The following is a 19,767-nucleotide window of genomic DNA, read 5'->3' on the forward strand; positions in this document are numbered from 1 at the left end:
TTAGGGATTTCCCTCGGATAGGACGTTAAATGAAGGTCCTGTGTTTGAAGAGATCCACACCTCGAGCACGAAAAAGAACCCACCATGTGCAAAGAGAATTTTGTTCACTGTGACTAGTTTTCCGTGAAGCTGATTCCCTTTTTACCATGTGAATAATGTTTCTGTTCTTAAGTTGTTTTGTAATATCTGACCCACTAACAGACATGCAATTGATTACGACTTTTGAACTGTTAATAAGAAATATTAGTGCAACAATGTGGAAAACATAAGTTGCCAACAGGGACACAGCAAACAACTTGTTACATAATGACAGCAAATTATCCTGTCTGGTTTGAGCCCTTAATTTTCTATTAAGATTAGAAAATGTTACTGTGGCCACATGCTACAATGTAGTAAATCGAATGGTCATTTCTGGCAGTAACACATACTGTACATGTTGTAGTTGCAAAATCGTGCTGGTCTCAGTTATGTTAGTCAGGTGCAGTCCTTTTACTTGAATGTGTTTATGGGGAAATTTCAAGGGAATGAGAAAGAGCCTTGGGCAGTTTGTTGCCTTTGGGAGGTGGTCACCTGACTAAGTTTGACCGCGACTCCTTGTTACATGTACATATAAGTCACCCTTTTGCAGCCAACTTAACAAGCCAGTTTTTGTTTTTAACTCTGGTAACACTATTTTGCTTAAATATGAAACGTCATACTTGTACATATGCATATTTAGTGGGGGATATGTAGTGCTATCTACACTGATCAGGACACCTGAAAGAAACTAATTTTGTGCTCAGAATTTTAGGATTATAAAGTGTTGTCCATAACACTAGTAGGTCTAAGATTATCGTTACTGTACTTGTACATGTATACCCTTTGTGTGTTTTCACAGACCCAGGGAGACTACCTTGTGCTCCATAACGTAGCCAGGATTCTGCAGCTTGTGGTTCCGCTGATGGAGCACCCCAGTGAAGTCTTTTTGGCCTCCCTGGAAGAGGATCTTATGAAGCTTATCATAAAACATGGCATGATGGTATGTTTACAATTTTGTACACATGATACATGCAAAGCTTTTGTTTGATTGCCAAATATGTCTTGAACAATAACATTTATTATGGCGATGTCTAAGGATTAATCAGGCAACATTGGCTAGGTGGTGGGTCAAAAGGAGTCCAAAAACAACTCTCCTTGTGTGTATTTTTATGCATTCATAGCGGCATGTGTACAGTACATCTAACAAAATATGCATCAAGTTTCGCAAAAGCATCTGGATATCCGGAACACCTCTGCAACAGTCACATAGTTTATGCAGAAATATGCCACTTTTCATATGCAGATTATCTGTGCTGTGGGTGCTAAAAGATATCACACCCAATTTGTTTATGTTATGGAAAATGCCAGAGAAAATGTACAAACAAAGTCAAACATGAACTGCTGGTCTGTGGGACGGTATGGAGATGGCCATTTTGGAAATAGTATGTGCTGTTAGATTGAACAGACTTCTCGTAGCCCCAATGGCAGAGCATACTCATAAAACTCAGCAGTCACTGACATCAGAGGGTGTGACTTAACAGGGCTCAAATTACAATGTGCATGCACCTCTTTATTCATGTAAGATTGGAGAGGTGCAAGTAATTTTTGCAATTAACACCTGGTTCAGTGCAAGTAGCTTATTTAGGGTCACCACCAGTAGACATATCCAATTATAATGCAATATCAATGATTATTTCATTTTCAAGGATGGATGATAATGGTATTAGCCCTAAAACAAACTCGAAATTAGTCCTGAAACAAAGTCTCATGAAAATTAAGTTGCTCATTAATGACTCGGGGTGGGTACTGGTACAAAAAATTCATTATCATTAAAGTATTAAAACAAAATGTATATATTATTAAGTAGAATAAGCTGACTATGCATGGGCACACAAGAAGGAAACAAATATCGATTAACGAATTTATGGTTTGTTTGGGTGTCATTTTTACTTCGGGTGTAAATCTAAAAGTCTGGACCGATATAATTGTTTAGGTAGGCACTTTTTGTCTCAAAACTAAGTATACACGCCTTGCCATCTGTTGACTTATCCTTTAAGTATTTTTAGATACGATACACAGCTTATTATACGTCTTCAAAAGAGTAACCACGCTAAATCTGCTACTTTGTATTTCCTTAAGAAAATACCGTTTTTTTTAGTCCAGCAAAAAATACCCACCCCTATTAATGACCAAAATCTTTTGTAAGATTCCCTCCGTGGAAGGGCACACTGACTCACTTCAGTGTAAAATTTTCAGCACTTCTGGAGTTTGTTCTGTGCAACGATTTGCAAATCTTCATGCATATTTTGTGACCTGTACTATACACTGGGCCTTTTAAAGACATATTTAATAAGAAGGAAACTTAAATGCCAAAGACGCAGACTCATCCTGACGCAGGCGATTCACCTAGTGAAGAGACCTAATCAAGTAAATGCCAAAGATAAGAAGTCAGAGATATTTACAGGTATCTTTGGCTTTTTAACAACCGATTTTAGGACCCTTTTTTTCCGTGTTACAAAATGTTGTAAATGTTTTACATCTTGACATGGTTGTTTGTTGACATACATCATCGTAAATCATCCATCTTCCTTCACTGTGCATGTACATGTCTTGGATGTACATGTAGAGTGTAAGTTTATGACACAAAGTTGTTACATGATTGTGATACATTTTTGTTCCAGATTCTTCAAGCATGTGTAAGTTGCCTTGCAGCTGTTGTCAACAATGTAACCCATAACATCAAGCTTGTCTGGGACTGCTTCCAGAAGTATTTTGGTGAGCATACAAAATGTATTTGCAGTTTCAAGTGTTAAATTATACAATTATCAACTGTTCTTGAGTTACTTATCAAGACTGAACATGTACATGTACACTACGGTTAAAGAAAGAACCTTTTTTCTGCAGCCTTTTACAGTCTTTTCAAAGCTGAAATGGTGTTAGGAAGGCCCCATTCATGATGCAAAAATCAAAACAGTTCGAACCATTCTCGTCAAGAATAAATCAAATTATTTGTGAACATGAATACTCCATTTCAGTTTCATTCTGTTTGATTCTTAACCACCTCCCAAGGTGGTCTGGAACGGTTCAGCATAAAATGGTTTCGGGGAATTGACATCATGAACGCAAAAGCGGTGTAAAAACTTTTTGCCTCCATGCTTATGACGTCATACACTGGGTACGTGGGCAAGTTTTTAGCTGTCAATGACATATTACCGTCGCAATTTTAATCGTAAAATCTTGTTGATGTGGCTGCCAACTCGAGTTCTGATTGAGTAGACTGAGGAAACCTGGGAGTCCTGCTATATATTCTGGGAAATCAGGAGATCTAGAGGAAACTCGGTGGCATACATCGGAACCAGGAGGTGTACAAAGAAATTTCCAAGGCCGTGAAGGAATGCAGCCAAAACGAATCAAACCATTTTGCTTGATGAACAGGGCCTAAAGATGTTTTCCTGGTGTATTTTGATGAATTGGAAATGTTTCCTACAGGGGTGTTGGGTAAGTTGAAGGAGGATTGCAGTGCGGACCCTGAGAGTCAGGCCCTGCTGCAGAACCGCCCTACGCTGCTGAGATCACTCTTCACTGTTGGTCTGCTGTGTAAACATTTTGACTTTGATCGCAAGATGAAGGGACAGACAAAGGTATGTTATAGATAAGGTTCACCTCAGTCTATTTTATTTAGGACTCGCATACATAGTGAATAGCCATGGTGGTTAGTCAAATGTTATACTTATAGTGTCAGAGTATGCAGGTAAATCGCTAGTAATGAGTAAGATTTGCCTTCATTTGGCCTGTGTGCACAAAATGTTTCTGAAGGATTGTGCCCCAGGGCCTTTATTGATGTAGAAGGAGCAATGGTTAGTGGGGCACTCCCCTAAGTTTCTAGCGACCTTCTCTTCCAGAAAATACTTTTGAAGCAAAAAAATAATTTTTTAGTTTTTTTTTAATGAAGGCTATCCCTTCAGCTATGAGAACAACAGAGTTCCAGTTTTTTTTAGCCTCTTTAATGAATTCTAGGGGGAAATGTATTTTCCCGTTAAAACTATGATAAAAGTGATGTGCTAAAGTGGGCATTTTCACATGGAATTAGCCCCATCATGAACCTTCCCACTGATCTTCTCAGCAGCCACATCAGCTAAAGATTAGACAAAAAAATGACTGATATTGTCAGAGAGGGAAAATCATTAGAATAGTTGTAAGGAAAATCTGAACACTGACATTTTCACAGTAACCTGGCTTGTGAGGCATACATGTTGCATCACCACCAACAGAATGCATGAAAGGTCAATCTGGGGCAAAGAGTTCAAGTGTATCACATTCAAGGTTCAAGGCCAAAGTCAGTTTGCACCAAAAAGCTCTGACGGTTTTCACCCAAAAGTGATGTGCTGATTAGTTTTGACCCATGTTTTCTTCCCTGCCATTAATGTCCTAGAATGTATGGATGTGGCCTTACCTGTTGGGTTGGTTGTGTGTGCATGATGATTCAGTGGCATTGCTTTCAACTTGCAGGTCTGTATCAAGGACAGAGTGTTTGAGGTGCTGATGTACTTTATGGACCATCCTGAAGAGGAAGTGAAGCACAAGGCCCTGACAGGACTAGGTGAATATGGCTTCGGAAACCTTAACCAAAGTTATAGAATATGGAATGATTTTCTGTGTGACAGTTGATATTTTTATCAGGCTTTTTAGCAAGGTATTCTAATAGTCCATGGTCATGCTTGCCTCCTGATTGCTGTGCCAGAGCAGGCATAATGTCCAAGGAAAGAAACGAGAGGGGGGGGGGGGGACTTAGTCCGGGCAACACGCCCGAAATGATGATGATGAAAGAAACATAATATTTATGAAATAGAGTGTAAGTAACAGCGCACGTGAGTGCGACCGGATTAGTCGCATATGCGACCGTATTTTTTAGAATGCGACTAGATTTAAAATCACGGTCGCACGGTGCGACAATAAAAAATTCAGACTTGCGGCAGGATAATTGCTGCAGAACTAAGCGGTAAGCTGAAAATATTTAGGTATTCCAACCCTACCGCGAAATTCGTCGGTGAATTTTCTATCATGTTCCCACGCCCGCGGTACAAAAACTATCCGTTCCTTGTGGCAAAATTACCCATAGAAATAAAGGATATAAGTTTTTCTCCTTTGTGATGTATTTGTTTGATTTGTAAAATGTTTCAAACGCCAGAACTTTGCCGATGAAAGTGAGCGCTAGCGGCCGTGCGCTTCTCGACGGCCGCCATGATCTTTTCAGACCGCAGCAGAATGACAGGCCCGTTTCCTGCTGTCATTTTACACCTGTTAAATCAATGATTTTTACAATCAAAAATCAATGAATCAATTCAAGTGGAGTTTTATCCCCACAAATATTAAATTTTATTTTTGTTACTGGTATCATTTTAAAGCTCATGATGTGCCCATCATTATGGTGCTATTTTCGTTTTGCTGCGGTCTAAAATGAATCACAAAGCTTTTTCCATGCGGTCGGCCTGTCATTGGATGACCGCGCTGCGCGGTCCTGACGCTCGAAATTTAAACTGCGCGTTTCAAAGGAACCGAAGATATTTGGCTGGGCCGGCACAAACAGATTATTTTTGATACTATTGAGCAAGAATTTCAAGGATATTAAAGTATTTTGGATTGTTTGTAGACAGAGGATGGGGGTTAAAAAAATGCCTGTAAAAATGTTGAACTTGATGCCAGCAGTGAAGTTTCAAATTATGGAATTTGACTTCATTTGTTTTGGTCATGAAACCAATAGATAAGTTTTAGAGTTATCTATTTATCTATCATTTAATGTTATGTGAATCATTACTTGCCTTGTTCCAAGTAAAAAATACCATTGTGTATTTTTCAACTTGTTGAACTTGAGTCACCGTGGCCCCCGGATAGGGGTCAGCCCGGGAACCTATGGCCAATTTTTTTTGAAAATCCCAACATATCACTCAAGCTTATCTCATTTCAATGTGATCGCAAATGGTCATGTGAATCATCACCTGCCTTGTTCCAAGTTGAAAGTACCATATGATTGTGTATTTTTTCACTTGTTGAACTTGAGGCACCGTGGCCCCCGGATAGGGGCCAGCCGGGTAACCTACGCCCAATTTTTCTAAAAATCCCTCATATTAGTATCATTTAACATGTAGGAAGGTGTTGAATGAATTGAATTGCCAAATGTAGGCTTTTATCTTTTATGATCTATTGAAATACTTTATTCCCTGTTATTAACATTGATTAATGCTATTAATAGGAGTATTACTTGGTATGACCAAGACTTTGCTTGTTCTTTCAACTTTTTGTTGTGGTGCTCCTAGATTTTTACTGGTGCTCCTAACTTTTTGCGTTTTGGCGCCTTCGCGCCGAAACGCAATGTCTTGGCTCTTACCTTCGATCATAGAGTGAAGCATAGACGATGCATGCATGCATGCTGTTTGGTTCAACACTGTGTCGCACACCATATGACCTTATAGGGCAATACGTTCCAAAATTCTTGTATAGCCGTTGCCTTATATGGCAAGGGAGCAAGAAAAGGCAGGCAGGCTTGATTTGCATGACACATAGGAGGGCGACCGCATGTAACTGCTAGAACTGTTCGGAAATATCATTGCATTGTGGTTTCGGACTTTGATATCCTGAAAACTGACCATATTACATCTATACCACAAGATTGCAGAAGAAAAAAAATGATTTTGTCAAGAAAACGACCAAAAATCGACATAAATGATACCATGTAGTGAGGTTAAACCATTATGTACAGAGCCGCATACTCCACACTACAACATAGCTCAACTGGTAACGTCGTAGTACTTCGGATCCGGAGGATCCGGGATCGAGTCCATGCATGGATTTTTTTTCTTTTTAGATATTAAATATCAAAAATATATATTAATATTATATTAATCTATCAATATCATATTTATAAATATCATTTTTTTATTATTCTTATTAATAAATAAATATTTTATACTTGTTATTTTTAAATATTTATTTAATATATACAAGGCCTTTGTCTTATGAACAGGACTTCATAGCTTCCAAACCTGGCATTCAAATTTTTCTGTTCATTGTAATGGAAAATACCGTGCAGCGGCTCCTATGCGCGGTAAGATGATTCTTGCAAAACACTCGCCACTAAACTTCTATTCCCGATGTAAACAGGGGCTCTTGATGTTGTTTGCAAAACAGCGCGATCCTTTGTTACAGAAGCAAATGCTCCATTGTTCAGTATCGACTTCATTCAGACAACACGGACGTGGAAAGTGACGCCGCTCGGCACAAAAATATGGGAATTTTCATCAATTTTAGCAAAATTATCCAGGAAAATAAGGAAGAAATGTTGCAAATGCGGAAACCAGAATAATAGGGATGAGGTAGCTGTTAATTGGTTTAAACACTTGTTTGACATTTGGTAGTCATTTTAGATAGAACCTTAGCTGTTATGAACTTCTATTTCACTTAATTACCATAGTGCTGATGATTCAATGGTGCTTTTTCAAATTTTATGTTTTATTGCGTGCTATGTACATAATTACATTGATAGCTTTTATAATGAGCCTATTGTACATTTTAGAAATAAGTACAAGTTGTAGGCCAAGACCAGCTTTTTCAAAAGCACTTAAGTTAAGTGCCGTAACTTCAAAATTGCTTTCCCCAATCTGCCTTTCTCTATTAAAACAGTACTCCTTTCCCAAAATGACAATTTTTTTTATAGACTCAACAGCCCTTGAGTGACTTTCTCTGGCAGATTTTACTTCAAGAAAAGGGAAAAGACAATTCACACTCATAAACGTAGACAAAACGCCAGCTTTTTTGAAAAGCACTTGTTTGAGTTAGGAACACAGTGCTCCTAGGTCTAAAAGTTAGTCTGGAGCCCTGAGTAAGGAAAAGATCATAACATATTCAGTTCAGAATAGATAGGTGAAGCCCACTTAACCTCTTGTTAAAGAACATCTTTTGCATCACAGTGCAATACACTCCTGAATTCTACAGGAGATGCCCACAGTTTAGAGACTACATAGTGTTATGTAAATAGTTTCAATAAGCTGAATTCAATTGTTTAGAGCCTCGTTTGTCTGACAATTAGATGTGGTCAATTTGTGTGTTCTTGAGTTACAAAAAAGGTCTTCCAGATTTTTATGTCAGCATTCCCAGTGGTTCAATTTGTACTGAAAACAATACTGATGTGCTTCACTGATATTCCTTTGTGTATGAAGCAGTCATCATCGATTTTGGTTATTGATTAAGGTATGAATTCCCCATCGGTACTGCAAAAAAGGGTTTGCTGGTTTGCTATCAGAGGGTCATCACTATATATATAGCTATGTAAAATTGGATGGAACGTTTTTATGTGGCTTTGCTGCACCAGGTAGTTGGCTGGCCAGATTTGACTAGATGCAAGATTGGCCAAAGTGTGTGACATCCCAAGTGCTTGTATATGCTTCCCCATATCAGATTACCGTTTTGAAGATTGCCTTGTGCGAAAATATGACAATACAATCAATTTGTCTTGGATTCTACTGTGGATCTATTGCCCAACACCAGGTAGCGTTTGACTTGCATTTTGAGCGATGCAAGTGGAGGCTGTGGAGAAATTCGTTCTATAGATGAAGACTTGCATAGAGAGGAATGTTGTTGATTATCAATACATGGTTCATCCCAATAAGGAGTGAAAGCAATAACATTTTGCAAAATACTACTACCAGTACCATATTTGCATCATCATATTCGCTTTTCCCTTACAGAACAGAGGTGGAAAAATAATGCATTGATTATGTATCAATCATTGCCAATTAGGGTACAGTTTGTATGGTAGTGAGAAAAAGCTGTACACATGACAGTATTTTTTCCAAATAGTGAACTTCAAGTCCTCTGCCGATTGTGAAGCATTCATGTTTTGGTCTATTACAGGCTTCCTTTCCATTCAACATCCAGATGTGATGATGGGAAGTCAGATGACCAAGATGTATCACAGGCTTCTGATGGAAAATTCATCTGTTAAACTTAAATGTCAGGTGAGTAGAGTTTTTACAAGAGGAACATAGGAATTAATGCTTGATTTGGTGATACAAGTACTCCCCTCAAACTGGATTATTTGGCTTCAGGCAACAAACTTCATGTACACATGCGCACCAGCAGTATGGAATACATGTACAATGTACATTATACCTTTGACAAGAGGGGTGGTTTTTGATTTTGAAATAGACACTTGCACATTTTCAATGATATCAATTAACGTTTCCCAATTTCCCTCATGCACATGCATCCATGGTACGATTTGTAAGTTCTAAAATGGACTGGTGCAGGTGCAAGCCCCAAAATTCATCAGTTTGGGTATGGAAGGAAATTAGGAGGTTAATAAGGAAAAGGATGAAAAGGAAACTGCTATGGAACTACGTGTATGTGGCCGTGCCTGGCAACATTGGTTCAGTTTACTTACCAAATATTTGTAATATTACAGGTTCTTAGGAATCTACAGAACTACCTAACAGAAGAGGATGCCAAGCTTAGGGTGGCAGATGCTGAATGTGAGTACGAGCTACAATGTACTTCCGTATGATCACACTCAAAGACTTGTACATAGTCATCAGAATATATTGCTGTTTGGTTGAAACATTATCTGGTCAGGGAAAATGTAACAAGAGTTTTAAAAGGGCCAACAACTCTAGATACTGAAATGACAAGAAGTTAATACCTCAGAATGTCGTATTCAAACCTCAAACTTAAAAAGCCTTCACACATCAGAGGGGGGGGGGTGATGTACAACTGTAGGTAAAATCTATCTGATGCACTTGAGGTAGCAGAACATAGTATTTCACCTAAAGTGACTGACATTGATGTGATTGAAATACGATAAACGAGCATGTTTAACTTTAGGAGATAATCTTCTATAATCTTCTGTTTATTGGCGTTTGAGGCCCTCTTTAATTGGCTTCCAGCGGAGGTCAACGAAATTGCAGCCGGCTCACTCCGAAAGGAAGTTGCATGATAAGGCGCACGTATACACTAACTCAACTGCGAGAGCTTCAAGATCCAATTGATACAGTCTCAAAGCTGTACTTTAAACCTTTGTCATAGACTCTGTAGGTCGCGGATGAATACCGTGATTTTGATTGTTAACCTGCACTAGTACAGATATATTTGTACATGATATTGTCTTCAGATCAAAGGAGCCCTGCATCTGTGATCCATTTACAAATTTGGAAAGTCATAACCGTTCTTTTACTATGCCTTCAGTATTTTCCATTGGACCATTCAAAAATTACCATTACCAGTAACCTGTTGTTTTGTGCAATTTTGTCTTTTGCAGGGAGCAAGAATGCTAAGAAAGAGGATCTGAAGGAAATGGGAGATGTCTCTTCAGGGTAATGCCTTGATTTTGTTCAATGCTGCCATTAGGGCAGAACTGTGTTCCATAAAACATTTACAGAATTTGTATGTATTTATTTCATATGTTCTATCTGTGCATGATTGTATTGTATTCATTTTCAAGTACTAGTATTCAATAGATATGTATGTTATGATGCTGTCATCCTGGCGTGCGGTCATCAGAGGTCGATCGCATGAATAGGCAGTTAGCGGGCAGCGAGCGCGGCCGATCGAATGTAGCTCTGCACTTGTGATAATCCTGTGCAATAAACGGTTGACCGTAATGATAATTTAAAGGTTCCCGGGAGGATCACTGCCACCTTTCTTTAACGGAATTAGATAGGTTTGCCCCCCCCCCCCCAAACCTCCCCCATATCAAAAACTAGCCGGACCCACTCCTCTGCTTGGGGAGTAGGATGTAAGATGATGAAGTTACTAAACTCAAAAGGACTCTTTTAGCTGCAAATTACTAGCTCATTTAGATGATGCATTACAGTACTAAATTACCTATTCTTCACAGCATGGGCAGCAGCATCATGCAGATCTACCTGAAGCATGTCATGGAGACATTTTTCCACTCACAGACTTCAGTGCGCATGGCTGCCCTCCATGTTATTGTTCTAGTGCTGAAACAAGGCTTGGTACATCCTGTCCAGGTAACATGTCTTGTGTCCTATCTAGACTGAGAGAGATTCGTATTAAAGGCACCCAGAGCATTTTATGAGGATTGAAACTTTATTAAAAAACTCAAATTTCTAGCAATTCCTACACATAGTAAGTTTCAATAACAGTATACCATTACATATCGAAATTAGATAAGCAAAGATACGATGTCGTTGTGTGGTGAGAACTGATAGAAAATCCAAGCCCTAATAGACTGATCCTGACTGTCCATCACAATTAGCGGTTCGACCAATGAGAGAGTGACTTCATGTCCGTCAAATCTTTGCACTTTTATGTTCGAATTTTGCATTTCTACGTTTTGACGGAGGTGGGCGGAGCTATGGTATCTACAGTATTTACAGTTGGCGCGTGAAACTAAAAGATCACCATGTAGATTATTTTTGTGCCGTTTTTGCGCACTTTTGATAAGAAATCTGAACGCAAATGTGGTTAACAGTGGCATTGATTGTCTATTTCATTAAGTCTCATAAAATGCTCTGGGTGCCTTTAAAGGCAGAGGAAAATTTCATCTTGTTAATGTTCTTTGCTTCCTCTGTCATATACTTTCAATTGAATTTCAGTGAGAGAAAATATCACATACTGTTACTTGTTAGTGGATATAGGGTGCAAATCTAACTAACTTTCATGGCCATGCAGTGTGTTCCATATCTGGTTGCTATGGGAACAGATGAGGAAATGATGGTGAGGAACAAAGCTGACCAGCAGCTCAGTGAGATTGACCACAAGTACACTGGCTTCATTCATGTAAGTTTTCCTGTTCTGTATTACAGTCAGTTTTCTTTTTTATTCCACAGCTTTTTATTAAGTATGTTAGATTATTCATTTACTGTAGCTGATCCAAATTGAATAAAACTTCAGTACTGAACATACTGAAAGTAGTATTGTACAGGGACCAGTAAGTCATTAATGTAACTGTGCAGCCAAGTATCCTGTGTCTTTTATGAGCATCACTGTACCCAACACTTTTCAAACTTATGATGCAAGTTAAAGTCTGGAAATAGCTTTAAAAGTCTAAGATTGTTGGAATGCACTAACTGTGAAAAATCCACTAGTATTATTGATTGTACTTGTTATGTGGCATGAATCCGACTGTATCAAGAAATGTTAAGAAAATGAATGTAGTTACCTGACTGGCCCTGACTCCCTACCAAGTACAAGTACCAATGACTTTGCTTATGATATGGGTTAAGGCAAGTCATCACTATGGCCTCCAGGGGTGACAACCAACTAGACTAAATGATCAAAAACCTTCGCAGTATGTACCTGCCTCCTATCCATCTGCCTCAGATTGGGTCCTCTGACCATCAGGCTCTTTTGTGGTCATCAGGAGCTTGGCCAACTAAACCTTGTTATAACACCTGTAGACGCTGCACACATGAAGGTATGAGGCAATTGGGTCTGTTGTTGAATACAACAGATTTCTCACCTGTGTACAAAGTACCTGATCCCAAAAGCAAAACCGCTTCCCTAACAACAATCCTTGGAGTGATTTTGGACAAAACTGTTCCCATAAAAAGGATCAAATTCACAGACAACGACAAATTGTGGATGATTGTTAAAATAAAGGGTCTAATTGCAGCAAGGCAGCAGGCTTTCTGCTCTGGTGATACAGCAACTTACTCAAAGCTGCGGAATGCTGTTGTGAAGCATGTTCAAAATGGCAAACGTAGGTACTACAAGCGTGAAGTCGATAAGCTAAAGTATTCCAATTCTGGTCAATGGTTCAAGTCAATCAAAGCACTCATTGGTATGGAGGGGGAAAAGGATTCAGCGTGTGGAGCACAACTTATCTCAAAATGCTCTTCCACTCATTTCCATTGGTCAGATTTAGTTGAAACTACGTCAGTTGAATGTGAGGAAAGCTGCTGGGCCGAACAAGATTCCACCGTGGATCCTGAAACAGTTCTGCGAGGACCTTGCCCCAGTTATGTGCAACGTGTTCAACTCCTGTACTGTATCTTCCCGCGGCCTTGGAAAGTGGCAGTTGTCAGAGCCGTTCCGAAGACGTCAAGACCATGCTTTCATGTTGAGTATCGTCAGATCTCTTTGGTGAGCTGTGTAACTGAAGTGTTCGAGGGTCTTCTACGTGACGCGTTGCTGCAGGACTACTGTAACGAGTTTGGCCCTATCCCAACATGGATTTCTTCCTAAACAATCAACTGTCACAGCTCTCATTCACATACTGCAGTCTTGGCATAAGGTGCTTAACGCTAAGCCCAAGTTGGACATACATGCGTTATTAGTGGACTTAAGTCGAGCTTTTGACACTATCAGTCACGGACGACTCCTCCTAACCTTGGCGGACATGGGTATCAGACATTCCCTATGGACAATTATCAGCAATTACTTGGAAGGTAGAGCGCAGAGAGTGAAATGGGGTTCATGTTTATTGAAGCCTCATACAGACAGTTATGGCGGGTGTCACCTTTTTTGTTTGTAATATGTATCAACTCACAGGATGTGTGTTTGCCACAGTCTGTAATACCTGTCAAATATGCCGATGACCTCACCAACTCAAAACTACTGATGGGGTCTCGGACAATCCCTAGGGCCTTCGATTCTGTTGTTGAAAGGGGTGAAGATTTTTTTCTCACAGTGAATGTTAAGAAAAAAAGATATTGTAATAAGCGCTAGAAAAAAAGGAAAATGTGCCAAATCCACCCCTTCCAAGAGTAGCTGGCTAACAGATTGAGCGGGTTACATCTTTCAAACTTCTCGGTGTCTATATCTCATCTGATTCGACTTGGGACGCACACATCCAATATGTACTCTCTAAAGCCTGTCCAAGAATGTATTAACTGTAGCCAAGAGGGCTGGTCTGGCAACTGACATTCTCATTTGTACATGTTTTTTTTACATGCATTAATTTGTCTGTGATTAATGTGTACAGCAGCATTGTAAATATCAGCTTATTTCATGTACATGTACATGTACATGCGTTATGTCATGCAAGTTGATTTTCAATAAACTGAATACTGTGGGTCACCACTGCATGTGTGAGACATGACAAGATACACTGATAGTTTCTTCTTATATCCCACAGATGAAGGCACTGGCTGGAATAAAGATGTCCTTCAAATTGCAGCAGATAGCACAGAAGGTCAGCAGTGTCAGTACTCCTTGGGTGTTTAGCAGCCGCTTGCATGCCTCTCAGAATACCAGTAGTACATGTGGTAGTAGTATATAGGAAATTCTTTTTAAAAAGATAATATGTCTCTGAAGATATGACTGTATAGCTTCGTAAAGACATTGTGTGCTTTCAGGTTTTGTGTTTTGGACAAGGAATATTTGGCAATCTAGGTCAAAATAGAAATACTGCTCATACAGTAAGAACAATATATTTTTAAATTGCTCTGGGTGTCAGCTGATGTTCCTTTTTCCTGTTAGACCTGAGATAGATATAAGGCAATGGGACTTGAGTTACTTGAGTGCATCTTATTGATCTGCAGAGTGGAGATTGTGTAGTACGTGGAATGCGAGAAGATGAGAATCGGTCTCCAACAGCCCTTTGCTCACATCTGTACTCGCTGGTGCGATGCAACCGACAACACCGGAGGGCCCTCCTTTTGTCCCTGCTGAAGCTCTTTGATGATGAGAAAGTGAGTTTAACACATTGAACACACAGTTGTTAAGAAGCTATAGTCAAGAAAAATGTGTCCTGCTACTACATGTACATTTGTATCCAGTTGAACTCCGAAGGTGCAAACAATTTTGACCAGCAGGTCAGAAATTCCTCAGAAACCAGACAGAAATTTCATACAGTTATATCCTGAGTGGTCACCGGCAGCCTTTATGAGATGGGATCGGGTTTCATGTTTGTTTTGTGACTCGACAAGACTAGAAATTTGTCATCCCCTGGGGTGCCTGCTTGTGTTGCGATGTCCAAAAATACTGGCAGTTGATTTCACAGCTTGGCAACCAGCGGCAATCAGACTTGTGATTCACTAGCTTTGTGACTCATCCATGTTTCAAGTTCACGAACACTACAGGAGAACTAACCTTTGTACTGCAGGAGACCTTCCTGTTTTTGTATCTTTTGTCCTGGACATGCTGTGGTCTTGATTTTTCTCAGATAGCTTTTGATATAAGGGAGAAGTGATGAAAGTTTTGGCCCACTTGCTGCTTGCTCTGGAACTGCAGGGGCATTTTTGTTAACCAGTATTAAGGTGGCTAACTGAACAAAGGAGTGATGAATTTCCATGATATTCGGTATGTAGATAGTTTGAACAGAGATGTAGACAATAAAATACAAAACATTGAAGTAATGCAAGGACTTCCTTTGCATTATTAATGAGGAAATTCAAGAATTCTGGTGTTTTACATAATAGGACTTAAATATGTGTAGTGTTTTGTAGTTCATGGAATGTGGAACATTTACAGATAGCAACTATGCACATAAGGGCCTCATTTGCACATTTGATATGGAAATACATAATTCCTTGGTGATAAGTTTTCTAACACCAACAATGAAAGGCCTTATGCACCCAAATTAGGAGTCAGGGTCTCTTTGACCTAATTCTGCTTCCAGACACTGCCATATACATGTATATATATATTGACTTGCTGGGAAATACATTAAATGTACCACAAGGGGCTGTGCACCATTTCATAATCTCGGACTGTTATTTCCTGTTAGAAAACTAATTGTATCTGATTGGATTGGATTAGGTTTGAGTGAATAAACTTGTCCATGCTCATTTGACATGAAAGACCAGGCCTACAATGCAAAATCCTTACATTTGAACACAAGGAAATTAGATACCATTCAACACATTGTCAAACACAAAGATATACATTGTGTACATGTACATTTATATTATGTAGCATTTCCTCTACTAACATTATAGTAACAATGTCCTCATCTGATATTATTGGTCTGGCTGCACTTGCATAAGCAATCAGTGACATTTATCAGCCTCATATACAGGCCATGTTTATATACATTTATATATATATATAAATGTTCTTATCATGCTACACTGTCGTAGCATTTTGCCTCATTAACTATAGAAAGTGATCATTTATTTCTTTGTTTCCTCCTCAGTGCCAACTGGACATACTGCTGTATGTGGCAGACAACCTAGCCTGCTTCCCTTATGCCACTCAAGATGAGCCATTGTTTATAATACACCACATTGACATCATTTTGTCAGTCACAGGAGCTAATGTTCTTCAATCATTTCGTGAGGTAGGTTGAACCAATTAAAATTTTACAAAATAAAGATAAGATGTACTCAAAGTGGACAAGAATACTGGCCATACACAATATCAAAAGTGAAAAGATTAAGGGGATGAAAGTCACGGTGTCAAGCAAGCTTTCCACTTAATAACAAAATGGTGAAAGTGTGTGAAACTTTTCCACCAATTCCAGCAAAGCAGCCGTTTTCAGAGTCAGTATGACTCAGTTTTCATGGATGGACACTGGACAGTGCTCCACTAACTACTTGGCTTTCGATCCCTTATAGACATCTCATGCTGGCTGTACAGCATACTTTTTGCTGGAAAGCAGGGCCCTCTTCATTCTTAGCAGAAAAAAGGGTCAACTGAGTGACCTGGGTCCCATTTTCACTCATTTTGATGTAATTGTTCAGAGGATAGCCATGTATATACATATAGTTCTTCTGCATTGATATAAACAATTGAAAGGGACATAGCTAAATTTCATGTTATTTAAAACTTTTTTCAATTATAAACTAATACTAGAAAGGCAACACTTGCACAAGCAAATACAACATGTATCGCCCATTGCCCTCCCCATGCAAAAAGCAACTGTTCTAATGCAAAAATGGAGCATTCCAAAGTAACGTTTAGATGTAATATAAACTTTATTGACACAACAAACTGTACAAGCTTACTGCAAACAAAGTAAGTCTCAAACGTCTCCAATGAAAGCCAACATCCGTAAATATCTCATGACGCTGGAGAACGGCTTATTGATCATCGTCTTAAGTTCCATGTTTGTTTTTCTTTATTCAAGTTTTAACATGCCCTATTCATGTTCACAGTGCTATCGCCGTCATATTATCAACACTGACAGAGAGAGAGAGACATTATGATTTATTTTCCAATGTCTTGCATTCTTGCGAGTCTATACAAAAGCTATTACACATAGAAATCATGTAGGACCCCTAAACGTACACCGGGCCTACAGTAGAATGGAACGACCTGGTCAGAGGTCAGGTTCTGTAGGAGAGTTTCTTGTTGTCACATGTTGTTCCAAATAGACCAGATGTCAGCCACATTTTTAACAGTTCCTCTCATCACTGACTCCTATAACTGGGCTCCTACACTAACAACACGCCATGCAACGGGTCGTCAAGCTGAATGCCGTGGCGACCACGTGATTGTCTTAGTTTTCAATCTTGTAAGTTGTAGTGTCCATGGTAACCAATACCGCGGCTACATGTCAGTCAAGGGTGTTGCCATGGCCTCATCCAAGCCGGGAAATCCCCTCCGCCATGTTTGTCACTTGTTGTCTTGACGACTGTCATCGGAAGTCTGTGGGGAAAAGGAACCGATATGATGGCGATAAATTTGTCAGAAAACCATGTTTGTTTTGCATTAATTTTGAGTCCATCAGAAAGTTATCGTTGGTCTATCGGAAACGTTAACCGGCCGATAAGAGTCAGAAAAGCCCTAAAGTCCGGAGGACAACAGTTAACATATCACGATACATTCCAAGAAAAGTGCAACAATGCATTCCTGATATGTTCCCAGCTGATAACGGACCGACGTGCACTTTGAGTACTGAAAGCTTTTCACTTAATGCCACAACCATGCTTAAATGGCTATCCATGTTACCTAACGACAATCTAGACACCCAATAGAATATCACAATGCCAATATCAAACCTGAAAATCGCCATCTGACGCCCACCGCTCGGTGGCAGAGCTAGCACGCTGTGTGCATCAGTGCATGTTTTCTTCAAACGCAAACAACGAACAGTGAATCTCGGACATTGTGCCCTGGGCAAAAAAAGTTACCTCCATTATGAAATCTAGTATGTGGTCTGGAAGGTTGAACGAATGACTAAACATATAGAGTATAGTATACCAAATGATGGATTCTTCATTTTTGGTCTTTCACGTCCTCTTCTTTGAGTTTGGCATTCTAGACATTAGTATCTGTTTTCCGAAATATCTTTTTTACAATTTACAGCTGTATTTGCCCATTTTGTAGCTGCTTTGCACGATTTACAGTACGGTAGAACATTTTTTTTTCTTTGGAAATGGACGAAAATTGATGCGTGCAGATGTCATCCATATAATTAAATCAACGTGGCCTAAAAATGTGGAAAATAACACCCACTTCTTGATTTGACTTCCCCTTCAAGGATTTGAAGGATCCCCCCAAGGACAAAACGTTTTTCCATGACTTGACCCCACCCCTGTAATACTGTGCTGTCCTTTATAAAAGTTATAAGCTGCGAAAGAGTGTAGTCAGTGTTTAAGGGAGATTGGATATCATTAACTTGATTAAGCAGACAAATATCGCAGGAATGTACTGTATTTGGAGCCCAGGTCCTGGACTGTAACATAGGTATAATTATTGTAGAATGAAATGTGATTGTGTTTGTGTGTCTGTGTTTGTAGGCTCTACATCCCACTAAAAAGACAACAGATCAAAGTGAAGGTGCTGATGATGAGCAGGGGTCTCCTATGCTGTCAGCGGTGGATGATGATGACTTGGAGGAAGACCAACTACTAGGTGAAATTTTTACTCAAGGATTGCTACAGTGATTAATTGGATTTACAGTATATCATAATCCAAATTGCAGTGCTTAACATGTTGGCATGTGAATGTAAATCAAATGTGTTCCTGAAGTAAATTTACATGTCTGTACCACTTTTCACACTCCTTCCTTAATCATAATTACACCAAAGCCCAAAAGATACAAACTGTAAAGCCAGCATCACACTGTCAATGACCTTCGGCCTATTTTCAACATCGCCTGCGACCATCAACCAATCAGTAAAAGTGGCATGGTGATGTAGAGGACGATGGCTGTCTTATTGCTGAAAATAAGACAGCCATCGTCCTCTACATCACCATGCCACTTTTACTGATTGGTTGATGGCCAGACTCGTAGAGCAAGCTGTTTTTCTGCTTTGTAAAGGAAATGTTGCAGGAATAGATATGTTTAGAATTTAACATTGTACGGCTATCGTTGAAGAGATTCATCAGTCACGTGTGATTACAAGTTACTAGAATATTCTTCAGTCAGTGATTTAAAAGGTAACAAGACACGTACCTCAATATTTTTGATGTCTACTGTACATCTTGATCACGGAGTGACTTAGTCCTGCGAGAACACGAGACTAGGTCGAGACTTGTGTAGATCTAACAGCGCTCGACAAATCATCCACCGGGCGGAAAAAACCTTACTACGTGAACGCATACACCTCACACACCACAAAGTACAACAACTTACACGTAAATGCCAACAACACGAAGAGTCGTTTCGCAATCGCTGTCATGGCACCAATAACCAGGACATGTTCGAGAGAGCTAGAGTGCATGTGCAAAGGTCACAGGAAGCGACCTTCCAACGTTCCAAAACGATGCTTGCTTACGATGCAGATAAAGAAATTGGAAAAACTGGAGTCCGCGAAACATGGTGGTTTGCAACATCACGAAGACAAGGATAACATCAACCTGTCTGGCTGTGGTAGTTATCGATATAACTGAGTATGTGGAACA

General features: G+C 39.5%; 1 protein-coding gene and 1 long non-coding RNA gene across 3 annotated transcripts in view; one reads left to right on the top strand and one right to left on the bottom strand.

The window, feature by feature from the left end:
- Positions 1-19,767, bottom strand: part of LOC136444474 (uncharacterized) — a 456,752-nt gene that overhangs the window by 377,307 nt on the left and 59,678 nt on the right. The window lies entirely within an intron of this gene.
- LOC136445288 (nipped-B-like protein A) overlaps positions 1-19,767 on the top strand; it is an 87,695-nt gene that overhangs the window by 53,546 nt on the left and 14,382 nt on the right. For both annotated transcript variants that reach the window (XM_066443208.1, XM_066443209.1), the window contains 13 exons: positions 878-1,018; positions 2,700-2,793; positions 3,508-3,659; positions 4,528-4,618; positions 8,926-9,029; positions 9,476-9,542; positions 10,325-10,379; positions 10,904-11,039; positions 11,704-11,811; positions 14,111-14,167; positions 14,517-14,666; positions 16,112-16,255; positions 18,660-18,774. In XM_066443208.1, coding sequence (XP_066299305.1) covers positions 878-1,018; positions 2,700-2,793; positions 3,508-3,659; positions 4,528-4,618; positions 8,926-9,029; positions 9,476-9,542; positions 10,325-10,379; positions 10,904-11,039; positions 11,704-11,811; positions 14,111-14,167; positions 14,517-14,666; positions 16,112-16,255; positions 18,660-18,774 — 1,414 coding nt within the window. The remainder of the gene's footprint in view (positions 1-877; positions 1,019-2,699; positions 2,794-3,507; positions 3,660-4,527; positions 4,619-8,925; positions 9,030-9,475; positions 9,543-10,324; positions 10,380-10,903; positions 11,040-11,703; positions 11,812-14,110; positions 14,168-14,516; positions 14,667-16,111; positions 16,256-18,659; positions 18,775-19,767) is intronic.

This window comes from Branchiostoma lanceolatum, chromosome 11, assembly GCF_035083965.1.
Source record: "Branchiostoma lanceolatum isolate klBraLanc5 chromosome 11, klBraLanc5.hap2, whole genome shotgun sequence".
In the NCBI taxonomy this organism is placed as follows: Eukaryota; Metazoa; Chordata; class Leptocardii; order Amphioxiformes; family Branchiostomatidae; genus Branchiostoma; species Branchiostoma lanceolatum.